At 43.1% G+C, this 18,041-nt stretch overlaps 1 protein-coding gene across 2 annotated transcripts in view; it reads right to left on the bottom strand.

Moving 5' to 3' along the window:
• Nucleotides 1-18,041, bottom strand: part of nmnat2 (nicotinamide nucleotide adenylyltransferase 2) — a 219,349-nt gene that overhangs the window by 130,894 nt on the left and 70,414 nt on the right. For both annotated transcript variants that reach the window (XM_048539439.2, XM_048539440.2), the window contains exon 2: nucleotides 16,334-16,422. In XM_048539439.2, coding sequence (XP_048395396.1) covers nucleotides 16,334-16,422 — 89 coding nt within the window. The remainder of the gene's footprint in view (nucleotides 1-16,333; nucleotides 16,423-18,041) is intronic.

The raw sequence follows: 18,041 nt of genomic DNA on the forward strand, positions 1-18,041 counted from the left end.
TGCAAGCCTGAGCGACTTGATTGTTACAGATCAAAGAAACATTTAAATTGTGAGATGAAAAGAAGATGCAAGATATTTATGCTTGGAGACAATGGCAGCAGTCTGGAAGTCTGCAATGAGTAGACTCTGAGTCTCCCAAAGTCCCAGACAGGTATTGTGGTTATCGTTTGGCCAATCGTTGTGTTGTACACTTAATTCCAAAATGAAAATAAATTGAGGTCAAGAACAGTTAATTAGTAGTTCTGACTAGTTACAAGACTGATGCATTTAATTGGAAGCTTAAATTTTCTTTTAAAAAACGCTATCTGTCCCTATGGAGATAATAGCACTGAAAAAGATTATCAGCACATTGTGTACCTGCTACTCCTTTTTAAATGGATCCACACCTTGGATTACAGTATAACAAAAAAGATATTTATGATGGCAGATTCTTTCAGCACCTCAAGCATGTACCTGTTAGCCCTCGATTGGACGACTGACACACAATGCCTGAGAACAAGAATAATGAGGATTTTGCAAGCAATTTGAGTGTATCTATGTGTCATTCTGTGAGGTTGGGATTGATTGATCACGTTTCTATATACTGTGTAGCTTGTACTCTCAGATTAATATTTAATGCACAGCAGATGGCCACAATGAAAGGCCAACTCGTTTCTGAAATTTCTTTCACTCGCTCCACCAGTTTTGTGGAACGGCGCCATAAATTTTATCCTAAATGTGCATTGTTCTAGTTTTTCACAGTGAACTCCAACAAAAACATTGTTAGAGTGTCCTCAGATAGAACATCTCCAAGGAAGACCCCAGGACTATAGTAATTACCAAGGTAATTCCCATAGTAACCATGCTTAGCAGATTTCTGACTATCTGTTGTTACTGTGGCTGAGTTAGTACTCAGCACATTAAATATGGGGCAAGTGACTTCAGGAGAAACTAACTCCTGAAACATCTCCACAGAGGCTGGTATCCCATCACCAAGTCACCTTTTTTTATAAATAGAGAGTCCTTGACACTGATTCAGCTCCCTCAGAGCCTGCTCTCTGAATAAGGTTATCAGCCCCAATCAGGGAACTCATTCCATGGAGTCTATCTGGCTGACCTCATTACAATCACTACCTTCCCAAACCCCACTATCGAGAAAGCATGATTGGTTAAGCACCAGTTAGGTCCTTAATGTGCTAACCAGCGAGCTTCTCACATCCAGTCAGGAGCTTTAAGCCCTGAGGTCCTGCCCTGCTGGAAGGAGCTGGCCAACAGCAGCTGGCAATTTCTGGGTCCGAGAGATTCTTGCTGGAGGCTCAGGCTGTAAAGACAAGCATCTGAAATGGCAAGAGCTAAGTGGCTCTCTCAGTGTATTACATGTTTCGGTCACAGGGAGAAGTTACAGGGTTACATTGGGTGGGGAAATGTGGTTCCGAGACAGGGACATCTCTGCCCAATGTGGGGTAAAATGAGACACCCCTCCCAACCAGCCAGCAGCTCATGTCAAACAATACCAGTGGCTTCTCCAGGATAACAAAGTGTGGAGCTGTCTGAACACAGCAGGCCAAGCAGCATCTTAGGAGCACAAAAGCTGACGTTTTGGGCCTAGTCCTTTCATCAGAAAAGGGGGACGGAGAGAGGATTCTGAAATAAATAGGGAGAGAGGGGGAGGCGGTCAAGCGAGTTGCAGTGGGAGAGAGATCCCCCGAGGTTGGTCCGGAGGGTAACTTCTTCAGGTTAGGCATCCTGGAAGAGGTTTCACAGTGAGGTTAAAATTGTGATCAAAGATAATGGGAACTTCAGATGCTGGATGGCTTCTCCAGCCTGCCACAAAGGCAAGAAATTGAACCAGTGGTGAGCTGAGGCCATGCTGGCATTAATTGACCACTTAAAGACCTTAATTGGTGGCAACTCAGGAACGATACGCATGGACCTTCTTGTCTGGCATTTATTTGCTAATGAGGCGAGAAGGAGGCAGTTATTTCTCTGAGGCAAACCTACACAATTTTTTGCCGTTCTCACTATCATTCTCACCACCTCTAAGGAGGGGAAAATCATATCCTATTTTTATCTTTATCTGTTGACTTACTGGGTCATCAGTTGTATTATATTCTAAAGGCTATCTTACTGCACATCATGGAGACTAATGAACCATCTCTGCAACAAAGAATTCATAAAACACTTTCACTGGGAATATAAACTCTAGGAAGTTAATTTAAGAAAGCAGTTCATGAACATTCTCTATTAAATAAATGTACTTTGACGTCTTCATCCTACTAGAAGAATTTTTCAGTGATTTATTTTAATGCGCTTCTTTCTATATCTATTCCTATATAGCAATAAAATCAATAATATTTTCAATAAACTTGGTAATGCACTTTTATTATAACTCCATACAATTAATTTGCAGATTTATGATTCCCTTTCTTTGCTTTATTAGGATATGGTGGATTTATACAAACTATATAACCACTAAAGCTTCACATGCTCATCTTATCTTGCATTCTGTATTCACTGATTCTTTCCACTCAGATTATAACAACCTTCTAGTTTCTCAGCACTGAACCCTCATTAATGAACTGCAAAAACCATAGTATTCTTAGTCTCATTGACTTAATGCAAAATATTCACAAAATGAGAAAGCTTATAGGGGTCTTATAGTGGCTGTGCTGAGCTTTGTGGTAGAAATGAATAAGAGGTGTGGCAAGCCCAATCTCAACATCAGAAGCAATTTGGTGCTGTTTTACTTTTGCAGACCAGCAAGGTGATTTTCTCACTAGGCAGTGGCGAATTACTGTTTACAGAGGATTTTAAAAATTAATTCATAGGGTGTCACTAGCTGACCAGTATTCATTGCTCATCCTTAGTTAGCCTTGAGAAGGTGGTGGTGAGCTGCGTTCTTGAACCACTGCAGTCCACGTGTTATTGGTAGACTCAGAATGTCCTTGGGGAGGAAATTCCAGGATTTTGACTTAGCGACAGTGAAGGAATGGTAATATATTTCCAAGTCAGAATGGTGAGCTGCTTGGAGGGGAAAGTGCAGGTGGTGGTGTTCCAATGTATCTGCTGTCCTGGTCATTCTATATGAAAGTAGTTGTAGGTTTCGAAGGTGCTGTCTAGCATGGTTTGTTGAATTTATGCAGTGTACGTATGCTTGTGGTAGTGGTACTAATCAAGCAGGCTGCTTTGTCCTGGATGGAGTCAAGGTTCCTGTGTGTCATTGGAGCTGCAGTCATCCAGGCAAGTGGGGAGTATTCCATCACACTCTTGACTTGTGCCTTGTAAATGGTAATCTATTCCTAGCCTCTGACCTGCTCTTGTAATCACGGCATCTACGCAGAGAGTTTAGTTGAATTTCTGGGTCAATGGGAACCCCAAGGATGTTGACTGTGGAGGACTCAGTAATGATAGCAACATTGAATGTCGAAGGCCTGTGGTTAGATTGGAGATAATCATTGCTTGGCATTTGTGTGACGTGTATATATCTTGCCACATGTCAGCCCAAGCCTGGATATTGCCAAGATCTTGTTTCGTTTGAAAATGGTCTGCTTCGGTATCTGAGGAGTCACAAATGATGCTGAGCATTGGCAAACATTCCCACTTCTGCCCATATGATAGAGGGAAGGTTATTGATAAAGCAGCTGTAAGTTGGTTAGGCCTAGGACACTACTGAGGAACTCCCGCAGAGATGTCCTGGGCTGAGATGCCTGACATCCAACAGCCATGACTAGCTTTCTATGTGATAAGTATGGCTCCAAACAGTGAAGAGTTTGCCTCCGAGAGTTCCTTGATGCCACACTTGGTTGAATGCAGCCTTGATGTCAAGGGCTGTCACTCTCACCTCAACTTTGGAATTCAGCTCTTTTGTCCATGTTTGAACCAAGGCTGTAATGAAGTCGGGAGCTGAGTGGCCCTGGCGGAACCCAAACTGGGCATCACTGAGTAAGTTATTGCTGAGCAGGTGCTGCTTGATAGTGCTGTTTGATGACACCTTCCTTTGCTTTACTGATGACTGAGAGGAGACTGATGGGGCGGCAATGGGTTGGATTTGTCCTGCTTTTTAATCTGCAAGACAAACCTGGTCAATTTTCCATTGGATGCCATTGTTATAGCAATACTGGAACAGTTTGGCTATGGAAGGGGCATGTTCTAGAGCGCAAGTCTTCAGTAATATTGCTGGAATGCTGTCAAGGCCCATAATCTTTGCATTATCCAGTGCCTCTAACCATTTCTTGATATCACATGGAGTGTACTAGGCTCTTCCATCATTGAGGATCCTCCTCCAGTGAGTTGTCTAATTGTCCACCACCATTCATGACTGGATGTGGCAGGACTGCAGAGCTTAATTGTGATCTGTTGTGGGATGGCTTAGCTCTGCATATCATTTGCTGCTTGTGCTGTTTGGTGTGCAAGTAGTCCTGTTTAGTGGCTTTACCAGATTAACACTTCATCTTCAAGTATGCCTGGTGCTGCTCCCTGGCTTGATGGTAAATGGTTGAGTGGGTGCTGGAGTATAATTCTGCTGCTTTTGATGGCCCACAGCACCTCATGGATATCCAGTCTTGATTTGTTAGATCTGTCCGAAGTCTGTTCCATTTAGCACAGTGATAGTGCCATGCAACACGATGGAGGATATTCTTCAGGGACAGGTACCCGGCTCACGGACTGAACCAGGCCGTATTTCAGAGCTGTTCACTTGCTTTCTGAGTGCATGTTCACCTAGCAACTACCTACAATCTTGCATCATCTTTGTCTTGCCTTGCCATGTCAATAAGTGCAGTCACAGAGCCAGGCTGCATGCCTTGCTGGGCAGCAGAGCTCAGTCTGGGATGGGGTGAGGGACATCTTGCTGTATAGCATTTTGCTACATCAATTCTACCCTAGCACCGTACACCAGCAGCTTCCTCAATAAACATATGTCGTGTGCAGCAAGGGGGGCATAGTGCTCACCAACGTCCACAGAAGCACCTATTAGTCTGGAAGTCCCAGTGTACTACATCCAGGGCAGCCTCCCATAGCAGCCCAGAAGTTGGGCAAAATAGTCAGGTGTCCACTTGAGGTGGGGTTCACAGTCCAGGCTTGATGCCTTTGCAGTCCTGAATGCCAGTCACGGTCAGTCTCGTGGCTGCACAGTAGACATTGGAACATGGAGATAACACAGTCAGGGAGATATGCAGCCATTAGTCAGGGCACCAGAGCTGTCCAGTTGGTCACCAAAGGACATGGGCCAGGTTCAGTCTGTCCACAGACGCTCACGGGAAAGGTGGGTCAGGGAGACAAGAAGGACTGCTTCCGGATTGGTGGCTGCAGGATGGGGGAAGGCAGAGAACATCTGTGGAAGGGGGCAACAGTATCTGTAAGTGGGGAGAGGGGGTATATGGGAAAGGGTTCAAGAGAATGGGCTCATGCAATAAGGTCAGGACCATTCTAGCTTCAAGGGACAAACAGTTTACAAACCTATATCTGGCACGGTCATCCCATATGCCAAGGGCTAGGGCACAAAGGTGAGCAGATGAAGGTCCATTTGATGGGCTGACAGGGGGAGAACTGGGAGGTGCAAAGTCTACCAGGCTCATGGAAAGGGCAACCAGAAAAAGGGCACAGATTGTTCAGAATCTCACTGACAGATCAAAGCAGAGGCTGGAAGCCACTGGATGAGAAATGCTTGCTGTCACCTTGCATCGTGCTGGAAATCAAAAAACTACACAACGGGAAGGAAAGTGGCTGCCACCATAATTGGACTGGATGGGGTACGGTGTCTCAGCTCGTGATGGAGGGGGCTGCAGGACTCACTGACATCAGTTCTGAGGAAGGGTCACTGGACCGAAAATATTAACTCTGATTCTGCTTTGCAGATGCTGCCAGACCTGCTCGGATTTTCCAGCAATTTCTGTTTTTGTTTCTGATTTCCAGCATCCACAATTCTTACGGTTTTTACTACATATATGTGTCCCTTACATGGGAAACAACATTACACACCAATCCAAACATTGTACTAGGACAGAGACAGGCAGGATCCCTGATCCTTGTCCATTATAATACATGGCCTACTGTTTGCTGTGTACCTCCCTGCCCCAGATATCCCTGGCCACCTAATTCACACCAGCAAGCGTTGTCACAGAGTCCAGAGGAAGAACAGGGCTTTTAGGGCAAGGGATTTGTGATTCGTTATGCTTATCAGCAAAAATATTAGTGACATAAATTTAGTTTTATTTGAAGAGTATTGGAGTCAAACCAAAATGTATTTTCTATCACCATCCTCTCTTTTATAAGTAATATTTGTTACTCCATTAAAAGCCTTCAATCTAATGTAAAACAAAGACAATGCTTTCTTTGTATCAGAGATAACGGGAACTGCAGATGCCAGAGAATTCAAGACAACAAAGTGTGGAGCTGGATGAACACAGCAGGCGAAGGGTCTAGGCCCGAAATGTCAGCTTTTGTGCTCCTAAGATGCTGCTTGGCCTGCTGTGTTCATCCAGCTTCACACTTTGTTGTCCACAATGCTTTCTTTGTTGTTTTGTCACTACCATTTTTTGGCCAAAGTTGTGTCAACAGTGTTCCAACCTTTTTTCTGTGCACTTTCCCTTCTCACCCACTGGCCAAAACTTTGAACTAGAGAACGATGACCTGGTCTTGTGCCTAGCCTTATTTTGTATATCCTCCATCAGAACTCAAGAAAATCCTGACACTGAATTTACGCTGGAAGCTTAAAGTGGTCTCTTTTTCTCTTTTCTTGTTTTTACAGATCTGTTGTTGGCAATGTGTCACATTCCCGGTTGGCTAATAATGGTGGTCTAGACTTCTCTCCATGTTGATCCAGGGATACTTGGGTACTCAACTACACTTTGGCCAAATGTGAAGGTATCTGGAGCTAGAGCTTGAAACAGAGGAGTAGAGGTTCATTGTAGCTGTGGTCCAAAGGACTGCACTAGCATATTACATCAGAGTATGTCCATTGGAATGCATATAGAACATAGAACATAGAACAGTACAGCACAGAACAGGCCCTTCAGCCCACAATGTTGTGCCGACCATTGGTCCTCATGTATGCACCCTCAAATTTCTGTGACCATATACATGTCCAGCAGTCTCTTAAATGACCCCAATGACCTTGAAAGCACATGTATACATATACCATATATATGCCTGCTCATACGCTTGAAATGGTATTTAAAGCTGCTGCTTGGTATACAGTCAAAGAGCTCCCTGCCAGTTAAACATTGGCATCAGACACCACTGAGGAACCCAAGCCTCACAGTTTGTGTGACATTTTCAATTCTGCTGCTCACTGAAATCTCAACAGCAATTACATGGAAATAAATGCTGTGTTCGGAGGAAAATAAGCTGATTTGGCAAAAGGGTAATCCTTGTTTTTAGATGAGAACAAAACCATTTCTAGTGTGAGAATTGTTTCCAGCATTAGTACTTTGGGATTTCATTCCAGCAAGTGAGTTAAATACAGACATTTACTGAAGGAATGCTGTTTGGGACATCCTAGGACCACAACCTTTAATAATCTGTAAATTAATTTAAAAGGACAAGACATCATTCTGGCCTGTGGTTTCTGATGAGTGTTCTTCATCGGGTGCCAAGATCATGAAAACTTGACAATCACACAGAATCTACGGCTGAGAAACAGGCCATTTGGCTCAACTGATATTCTTAATCCTTCTGAACCTCCTTAGATTCTAATGTTGAATGTCCTCAACCTTCTCTATTCCCTACATCCTCATGTACACATCAAATGCCTCCTTAAAGGCATCATGTTATCTTCTTCAATCGCCCTCTCTGTATAAAGAAACTCTACCTAAATAAATTATTTTAATGTTTCGTTATTTTTTTCCCAAGTGTTATGTATACACCACTGGCATGACCAATAGTTGTTGCTCATCCCTATTTGCCCTTGAACGGCTATCTCAGTGGGCTGTCAAGAATCAACACTCCACTATGTGCTGGGCATCAAATGTGTAGGCCATACTGGGAGTAAGATACATCAATGGCATTGAGATGAGATTTATTTTCCAGATTTATAAATTGGATTGAAATGTTACCAGCTGCAGTGGCAGAATTCGAATCTGTGTCCTCAGTATTGCTAACCATGCAACATTATTACTACATCTCTGCCTTGCAAGCTTCATGTTCACAAAAGCTCAAGAAAACCAGAAAATGAGAGAAATGAGAATGAACATAAAGGGAAAATGCATTCATCAAGATGTTATTGTTGTTTTTGTGTGCAGTAAGTGAAGTGCATCACTAAATTCTTCCTGAATAAGAAGAGAGATAAGGAACAATGAGAGATCAGGGTCATCCAAATGTTTTCATCATAATAATTCAAAGGCCTGCTGATCTGGTGGTTACAACGGAATACTGGAAGAAGCCTGGAAGGCCATGTTCCACTGTTGGGGTCAGAAATATTTTGTTTCTTCAAAAGTTCTTCTTCAGATATTCATGAAAACTACTTTTTGATTTTGGGAGCTACTTTTTGGTTTTCAGGGGCTCCTCTTTTTCATTCTCACCAGCTCACTGATTTGAGGACGCAGTCACACAGTAACATGGTTGTCTGAGTTTGTGTGGGCTAATTGGACTCACAGAGCAGCAGGATTAGAAAAAGGAGAATTGAAGAAGAATTAATTAATTTCCCCAATAATAATCATCCTCTCCATTCAACGCAGAGCCACAAAACGCAAACAAATCTATCATTTTCTACATACCATAATGTTTAAATTGTCACAAGAAAACAATTAGCATGAGCTAGAAACAGAAGATTTTATTTTCCAAATAAATTGACACACTTCTGCACAGGAGCAAGTATTACCTGAAACATGCCTTCCAAAGACTTGAGAGGTCACAGCTAACACGTTTGCATTGCATATTCACAAATTGATAAGATTTGAACCAAGTAATTATTACCCTTCTAATCATACCACAGATCTCAATCTCAGCCTTAAATTCAGGCATCAATTGTGGGCATTCTTGTTCCACAGCAACTCTCATTCTCCCCATATCTTCACCTGATGAAGATGCTGTCACATCTTCCTCCTCGCAGTTTAGGTATTCACCCTCTGCAGGGAAGGATTATGTGACATGCAGCACACTGCAGTGATGTACGAGACCTTTTCAGAGTTGAATTAAGGACTTCCCTCTGACCTATCCAGACAATGCAAACACATCTTCAACAGTCCTACAATCTGCTGAGTTAAGGACATTGGGACTGGCATCAACTCATTGCTTTGTATCTATTTGAGAGTTCTTTGTGTCTGTTTGCAATGGTCACAGACTCTCTGGAAATTGAGGGAGTAGGGGTCTGTACACTTGTTAAGTGTATTGTGCAAGAAAGAGGGGACCTCAATAACCACATCTATGCAATCTAATAGTCTAGGGAGCCCTGTAAAGTCAATGAAGCCCATGGCTTTCCTTGCATGGCCTACATTTATTAAAGGCTTCAGTCTCCAGAAGGGAGTATTAGTGACCTCTTTGATGGAGCAATAACAGGCTGCCATACAAGTCCCAGAAGGTATATCTAGTGTAAATACTGGGTATGGTTGCAACTTTGAGCACCACTGGTAAGGCGTTGCCACATTCACCCCTTGGTTGAAGAGTGACCTTTATTACAGCGCACAGATCAGTGGCTGTCTCATTAGAGAGGCAGAGTTGCCGCTGGCAGCTGTCCACTCGGCAGATTTTTGTAGATTTGTGTTTTTCTGAAGACTCTGGGCTGTCACCAGTGCCTAGCTCTCTCTGACAGCCTGTCTGGTTGATGGGGTGCAGCCTCCTACACCTGCTGCTGGCAATCCTGTTGCACTGCCTCCACATCCTTGCTCGTTGCCCTCAGCCTTGTAGTGGTCAAAAGCCAGTGGCTACAGCATTACAGAAGCCATCCTGATTTCCTTTGATCTCTTGCCAAAGTTGTGCCTGGTATTATAAGAGTTGACCTCTCGCTACCTGAAAAGCATGGCCTCTTTAAGAAAGTGGATCTCTGGCCAGTCTGAGGACAGCTCCCTTTGAAAGGTATTTTTCCCAGGCTGCAGTATGCCTTTCCATGAATACACTTTCTTCAGTGACTTACATTCCAACGGATGTCACCTGCAGGGCTCTTCACTGGTAAGGGAAGCCACTTTTAAACCATTAGGTTTCATCATATATCATAGAATCCCCAGAGTGTGGAGACAGGCCATTTGGCCCAACAAGTCCATACCATTCCTCCAAAGAGCTTCCCACCCAGGCCCATTCCACATTTCCCTGCATTCTCCATGTTTAACACACCTAACCTAAACATCCCTGAGAACTATGGGGCAATTTAGCATGGCCTATCCACCTAGCCTGCACATCTTCGGACTGTGAGAGGAAATTGGAGCACCCAGGGGAAACCCACGCAGACACAGAGAGAATGTACAAACTCCGCACAGACAGTCGCCAGAGGCTGGAATTGAACCCAGGTCCTTGGCGCTGTGAGACAGCAGAGTTAACCACTGAGCCATCACGCTGCCTTGGGCATGTTTTTGTACTCACGGAAGACCTGTGGAATTTGATTAAGTTTAAGACCTGAAACTTTATCAGAAGGGCCTAAAATTAATTTGACAGGCTTATTACTGAGCCTTATGACGAATTCTGCAACACTGTTCCAGCAAGGAGAATGTTCTAGTGGAACTTCACTTTCAATATCTTATTGTAAAAAAAAATCACTTTGTCACAAATCAGGTTTGGTTACAAGTAGCTAAATAGATAAAAATTCACAAATAATGTTAATTGGAATAGTAGGAACTACCAATGCTGGAGAATCTGAGATAAAACGGTGTGAAGCTGGATGAACACAGCAGGCCAAGCAGCATCAGAGGAGCAGGAAAGCTAACATTTCTTAAGCTGCTTGACCTGCTGTGTTCCTCCAGCTTCACCCCGTTTTATCACAAATAATGTTAATTGTTGTCAATTCGGCATTAGTTAGAAATATTTTCTTGTTGGTAAACTGCCAGGAATAAAGCAAAAACACTGCAGCCCAAAATTTATGCTCTGGTTATCAACAGAAAAAAAACAATTTGATTATTTATTCTTCATCTTCACTGGGGCTCAGAAGAATGAGAGGATACCTCACAAAAACCTGTAAGATTAGGACAAATAGCTAAGGCCTTTTCCCCAGGGTAAGGGAGTCCAAAACTAGAGGGCAAGGTGAGAGGGGAAAGATTTAAAAGGGACCTAAGGGGCAGTTTTTACATGCAGAGGATGATGTGTGCAGGAATGAGCTGCCAGAGGAAGTGGTGGAGGCTGGTACAAATTACAACATTTGAAAGGCATCTGGATTGGTATATGAATAGGAAGGATTTAGAGAGGTATGGGCTAAATGCTGGCAAATGGAACCAGATAACTTAGAATATCTGGTTAGCATAGATGAGCTGGGCCAAAGTGTCTGTTTCCATGCTGTACAACTCTATCACCTTATGACTAAATAGGTTAGATGCAGGAAGGATGTTCTCAATGCTGAGGGAGTCCGGAACTGGGGGTCATTGTTTAAGGTTAAAGGGGATAAAGCTTTTAGACTGAGATGAGGAGAAATTTCTTCACCCAGAAAGTGGTGGGTCTGTGGAATTGACTGCTACAGAAAGTGGTTGAGGCCAGAACATTCTGTGTTTTCAAGCAAGGGTTAGATATTGCTCTTGTGGCTAAAGGGGTCAAGGGATATAGGAATGTGGGATCAGGGTATTGAGCTCAATGGCCAACTATGATCATATTGAATAGCAGAGCAAGCTCAAGGGGTCGAATGGTCTACTCCTGCTCCTAATTCTATGTTACAATATTTAACCTTCACACAATTTGTATTTTTCAATGACCATGAAAAAATGGCAGATCAATATCTCATGTTCGCTTTTTCAGCATAAATGATCTGTAAAGTAAATGTATGTGTTTGAGCACATAACACAAACATTTTAACCAAGTGCTTTTTCCAGTCTATGCGTTATTACAATTCAAACAGCAGTTACAAGACAGCAAGCCCTAGTGGAAAGCCACTAATTATTAATTGGCAAGGCTTGGTAATCAGTATATGAAACATCAAACATCCTTCCTGATGTCAGTTTGTGTTTTTACCGTGGCTAATCGGCATTGACGTATCCTAGTCACTGCATCATCAGTGGTTTCTTCATCCTGGAATTAGCACATGGTGAAGGTATCTGCTTTATACCAATAATGTTGTCAAGTAGAAAGAGGATGAAATCTTTCTTGAGTCAGACAGGCATGCAACTCTACAATAAAAATAAGTACAGAACACGCTGGATATATTCTGCAGGTTGTTTTTCTCTGATGCCTGACCTATTGAATATTTTTCGCATTTTCTGTTTTTATTTTAGATTGCCAGCATCTGCAGAATGGTTTGTGAGAGTTTCCAGTCAGTGTAGACTCATCAGGCTGAATGCTTCCTATTCGTCTGGTATTACAGCCAGCACTGCCACCGCTGGGTCTTATTGGGTCAATTTGGAATGTATTCTTCAGGGAGTGTTGAGTAGGTGTAGTTGTCTTCAGCCCTACTACAGAAGATTGATTTGTAATACTTACTGTAGAAGGTCAGGTTGTGGTTTTATTCAGTTCTTAGATCCTCCCACGATGCTGTATCAAGATTGATTTGGACTAGGGCAATATTACTTCATGGGAAATCACAAGGAAATTGAACGCTCCAGGGGCAGCATTTCACAATCATAGTCTCCCTACACTGTGGAAACAGGCACTTTGGCCCAACAAGTCCACACCAACCCTCAGAGCATCCTACCCAGACTCATCCCCCTATAACCCACCTAATCTACACATCCCTGGACACTACAGGCAATTTAGTATGGCCAATCCATCTACCCTGCACATCGTTGGACAGCAGGAGGAAACCAGAGCACCCCGACGAAACCCACACAAAGTCATCAAGTTACCCACATGGTCTTCCCACCGTGTTCCTGACCACTGTTATACATGGGGTGGAAAAGACCTACAGTGGCCTGTACTCTTGCCGCAATTGAGGACCTTAACTGTTTCCAACAACTGGGGTTACTAACTGGACACATTCCAGGAGATTTCAGTGGGCAAGTGACTTCCCAGAAAAGAACAGGCTGTGAGGTTTGTGAATATGAAACTAGTTTTCATGTTGGGCAAAATCAAGGAGGAAACATAATCTTAACATTCAAGCTGTATCCACCAAATGGGCACTCTACCACAGCCAGCTGGTTTCAGACTGTCACCTTTTACACCAAGATGGCTGACATGTGGGGTTTCTTGGCGGCAATCTTCCCATTAAAAGCAGGCTGGTGTTGAGGCTCCACATGACTACATCAAAGTTTTTTGTCTGAAAAATAAAATCTGATATCTTTTCCATCGGAACTGGATTATTGACACTGCAGGAAAATCAGTGACGGTGGAGGCCTTGCACACTCACTGTGAACGGCCTGCATTAATGGTGTCACTGATCAAACAATCATAGAGGACCAGACAGATCTCCCTCACTTCCTCTGCTCTTTCTGCCTCTGATCAACCATAATCCATTTGAAAGAGGGGTCAGGCTTGATGGACAGAATGGCCTATTTCTGCTGTAACCTTGTCCATATCTGATAACAAAGTGCATGATGACATCTCTGCACACATGCACAGCATGTATACTTGCATCCAAGCAGGCATCTGCACTCCAATCTCCTGGATGAAGGGTCTAGGCCCGAAACGTCAGCTTTTGTGCCCCTGAGATGCTGCTTGGCCTGCTGTGTTCATCCAGCTCCACACTTTGTTATCATCATCCGGGAATACTTTGCTTGGCCACCTGGAGATGAATGCTGATGCTGAGCCTGCCCACAGTCAGTTAGTAGACTAGCAGGAGGAGTACAATGGCTGGCGAGTTTCAGAAGGACATCCTGCCTGGGTCCTGGGTGAAAAGGGATGTGGATGCTTCATTTATGGCCCCCTTTTCACATCAGGCATAATCCTCAATATTTGCCTTGGAGGGCACGGCTTTCCCTCAGCCTGTCTATTATAACCTCCATCCCAAACTACTATCATCTCTCCCTATTTCATCTCCCTTCCTCACTCTGAGAGGCCCACAGCGGTGTGGTCTTAGACTCTGGGACTTTGAATTTGAGGATTTATTGTGGTCCTAGTCCTGGTCACCAGGATGAGAGAGCTGCTGTGGTTCTGCGCCTGCTTTAGCTAAACACAAACTCACCAGTTTCATACCGAGACTGATGAACTAACTGTAGGTTCTGTTCATTTGAAGATAGACTGCAGGATTTCTCAGGAGATGGGGAAACTGTAGAATAGTAGCAATGCCATTGGAATCATAATCCAGAGGCCAGGGTTTGTCAGGGGTTAAAAAACAGGACTTTTATCTTAACATTACAGCCAGGCCATCCGGGAACAACATTAAGAAACAATTTCTCCACAATAAATAGAGTGAAAAGATTGAATACAGTGAACACACAGGATCAATACAATCTGTTAGCGGAGGGTGTTAAGGGAGAAGAACTTGAAGCTCAGATCAACCCATAAACTGAAGAGAATGATGGGACAGGCTCAAAAGGGCTAAATGGCTCACTCTTATTTCAACAAGCAAAGTGGAATAATTACATTTAATAATTCTCACAGACAGCAAAGCATTAAGTAGAACACTGATTAATTTTCACTGCTTAATCTGTTTACAGAGCAAAATGAAAACCTGGATATACCCATTGGCTTAAAGGTAAAAACTGTACTATCATAAAGCTATTACAAGAACAAAGTAAAAATCTGTCAACTTTTAAACATCAAGAAGATGAAATTTTACACTCAACTGCATAAAATTTAATTTTCAGACTAACAAGATTTCTCATCAGTAGTTACAAACTTGCATAAAAAAACCAGTAATACCTCAAACAACAGGGCTTAATGTTTTTACAATGACACTGAGGAAGTTTACATCTATTCAAGTGAATTTTAAGTATTTATCTTCAGCATTCTGAACAGCACATACTGTAGAGAAGCATAGGACCAGCGATAGCAACGTCTGCACTTACGCAGTTCACCGTGCAAATCGAAAATTACGAGCTGTTTCACAATTACAATGTTGGAAAACATGACAATATCACCAGTAACACAACTGCAAAACCTGTGCAAGCGTTATGAATCACCAAGCATCTGAAATAATAGAGATGTCAGCCTGGAGATGGGTCATTTGGCTATCCTGATACAGTGGGACAATGGAACTTAAATAAATCTTCATCTCAAAGCAAACAGAGTGACTGATTCATAATTCACATCAATTTCTGTTTCATATAAGACAGAAACTTTTCACGTCTTTTAAGACCATAAGGCACAGGAGTGGAAGTAAGGCCATTTGGCCCATCGAGTCCACTCCGCCATTTAATCACAGCTGTTGGGCATTTCAACTCCACTTACCCGCACTCTCCCCGTAGCCCTTGCTTGTGAGGTCAAGAATTTAGCAATCTCTGCCTTGAAGACATTTAACATCCCTGCCTCCACTGCGCTCCGTGGCAACGAATTCCACAGGCCCACCACTCTGGCTGAAGAAATGTCTCCTCATTTCCGTTTTAAATTTAGCCCCTCTAATTCTAAGGCTGTGCCCATGGGTCCTAGTCTCCCCGCCTAACGAAACAACTTCCCAGCGTCCACCCTTTCTAAGCCATACATTATCTTGTAAGTTTCTATTAGATCTCCCCTCAGCCTTCTAAACTCTAATGAATACAATCCCAGGATCCTCAGCCGTTCATCGTATGTTAAACCTTTAGGTACATAACAGTTTATAGGTAATGAAAAAGTTAGTGGTTTTATAGTTTGAACCATTTTTGAAATTCTTCATACAGGATATACAGCACAGAAACAGACCATTCAGTCAAATGAGTCCATGCTGGTGTTTATCTTCCACATGAGCCTTTTCTCATCTCCCACATGAGCCTTTTCTCATCTCCCCCACTTAAATCTACTGTCAGAGCCAAATATTCCATTCTCATTTAAACAATTATCCAGCTAACCCTTAAATGCATTTGTACTATTTGTGTCAACTGCTCCCATGATAGTGAGTTCCATATTCTTAACATTCTTTGAGCAAAGGTGTTTCTTCTGAATTCCCTAGTGCGTAGTTCGGTTCTCCTATGGCTTTACTAAGGTATCGCACAACTTTTATAGATTGATGTATTTGTATTTCAAGATCCCTTTGTTCATCTATTCCTCTAAATCTGCACCTTCCAAGTAATAAATGATTTCCTTATCATCCTACCAAAATGTACTACAGCATTTCACATTTATTTGTGATGTTTGTCGCTTCACCTGCTTTGAAAGGGCAAACTGAATCTTTGAAGCACCGAAGGTCAAAAGTACAACAAATTACTATGTTCAATTTTACCTGTTTCCCATAGGAGTCATGAACTGGTGAGATAATGCCGCCAATCACAATGTACCGTCCTGTCTTGTGCAGATAATCACGGGCTCTTTCTGAAAGCAGAAACAGGATGAGGTGAATTTACAAGATACACAGCGATATGTTTAACACAAGCATTATATTTCACTTCATCAATCAAATTCCATCAAGATACAAATGACAAACTTGAAAGGTTTCCTCCTCACATACTTTGGCAAACCTAAGAATTTGGAAAGAAATTCAGATTTTTCAGATGGCCTTATAGAAAGCCCAAAGAAACTTCTTAAAACTGGCTTCTGCTGCAAGGAGACTTTGCATTTTAACAAATATTTCTTTCAATAACATTGTGCTCTTAAATAGTTCCTTCAACATCTCAAAATGCTTCACAGCAACGTTATCAACTAACGCTTTCCACTGGGCTGCGAAAAGCCTGATCAAACAGGTGCACTTGAAAGAACCCTGCTCTGAAGGTGCAGGTGTGGTTCTAGCAGTTCATAGATTTCAGCAAAGATTCTTTAGTGTAATGCAGATATCTCACCCACTGTTTCTCACTCAAGTTCAGGTATGTGATTTTCTCCCTGAACTGTCTGGGTGAGTATGGCTTCCATTCACTGAGGCCCATTCATCTCTTCCACCCTCTTGCAGCAGCAGGGTTGAACTCTGTGTCACCTCTGCTTGTTCTCCACATCATACAACAGTTCAAGGGGAAGTACATGTTACTGCACCCATGAGGGAGCAAGTGGTTTATGCAGAAGTCTTACAGTCAGCAAATTCACCGTCATCAGCTGTTCCACTGCTCCTGGTGGACATGTGCAACTGTGAAGGTGAGCAGGCTGTTCTTAGATTGGACTTTATCACCTGGTGGTTCAGGTGAGTCTCTCTCCTTTCGGACTGAGTGGGGGCATCATTTGGGGTCCTTCCAGGATGGAGTAGGAAGTATTTGTAGTATCTACAAACTAGTGACCTACTTTTGCATAATTTAGATCACCGAGGATCTGTACTCCAAGAGAACTGAATACATTTTCTCATTAGGCAGCAGCCCATAGAGTAAGAACATGACTTCACATGGAGTACAGGCAGCTTCATGGTGCAAGGGGCCAATGATGGCACATTCACAATTTGTGGATAGGAAAATGCTTGGTGGGTGATGGTTGCCAGACAGTGTGACCTGTAGGTAGGGCTGCCAGCTGCCTTTGCAGTGTGGATGTAGCTAAAGTGGCAGTAGCAGAAGCTGCAGTAGTGCCAGAGAGGCATCCTCAGTAGGAGGGCACTGTCGGTCGTTACAATAAGAATTACACAACAGGGACAACAGCCTCCACAAAAGGGGCTGCACACTACACCTTCTGCTTGCAGAGACCAGAGCACTGCTGCCAACTTAATAAAAATGGCTCACACAGCTTGTGGCTCAGACTGCCTGTTGTGCAGTAAATTTCCTTCCACACCTCAGTTCTTAACACAGCAGAGGCCTGCACCCCTCTGAAAAACTTCCACTGGTGTGAGGTCATTGAACTCATTGTGGTACTGCATTCGGTTCCTCTGGGTAAAACTGGCGGCATCCACCTCCCCAGTTTTCTGGTCCCATTGGCTTTGCGAAATTTGACTGCAGGGCCTTCTGACTCCCATGTGGATAGGTCACATTGTCATCCCCTCCACTTCCTCAGCCTAGACGTCCAGTACAACCTCAACAAACCCT

This window comes from Stegostoma tigrinum, chromosome 8 (assembly GCF_030684315.1).
Source record: "Stegostoma tigrinum isolate sSteTig4 chromosome 8, sSteTig4.hap1, whole genome shotgun sequence".
NCBI classification, from domain to species: Eukaryota; Metazoa; Chordata; class Chondrichthyes; order Orectolobiformes; family Stegostomatidae; genus Stegostoma; species Stegostoma tigrinum.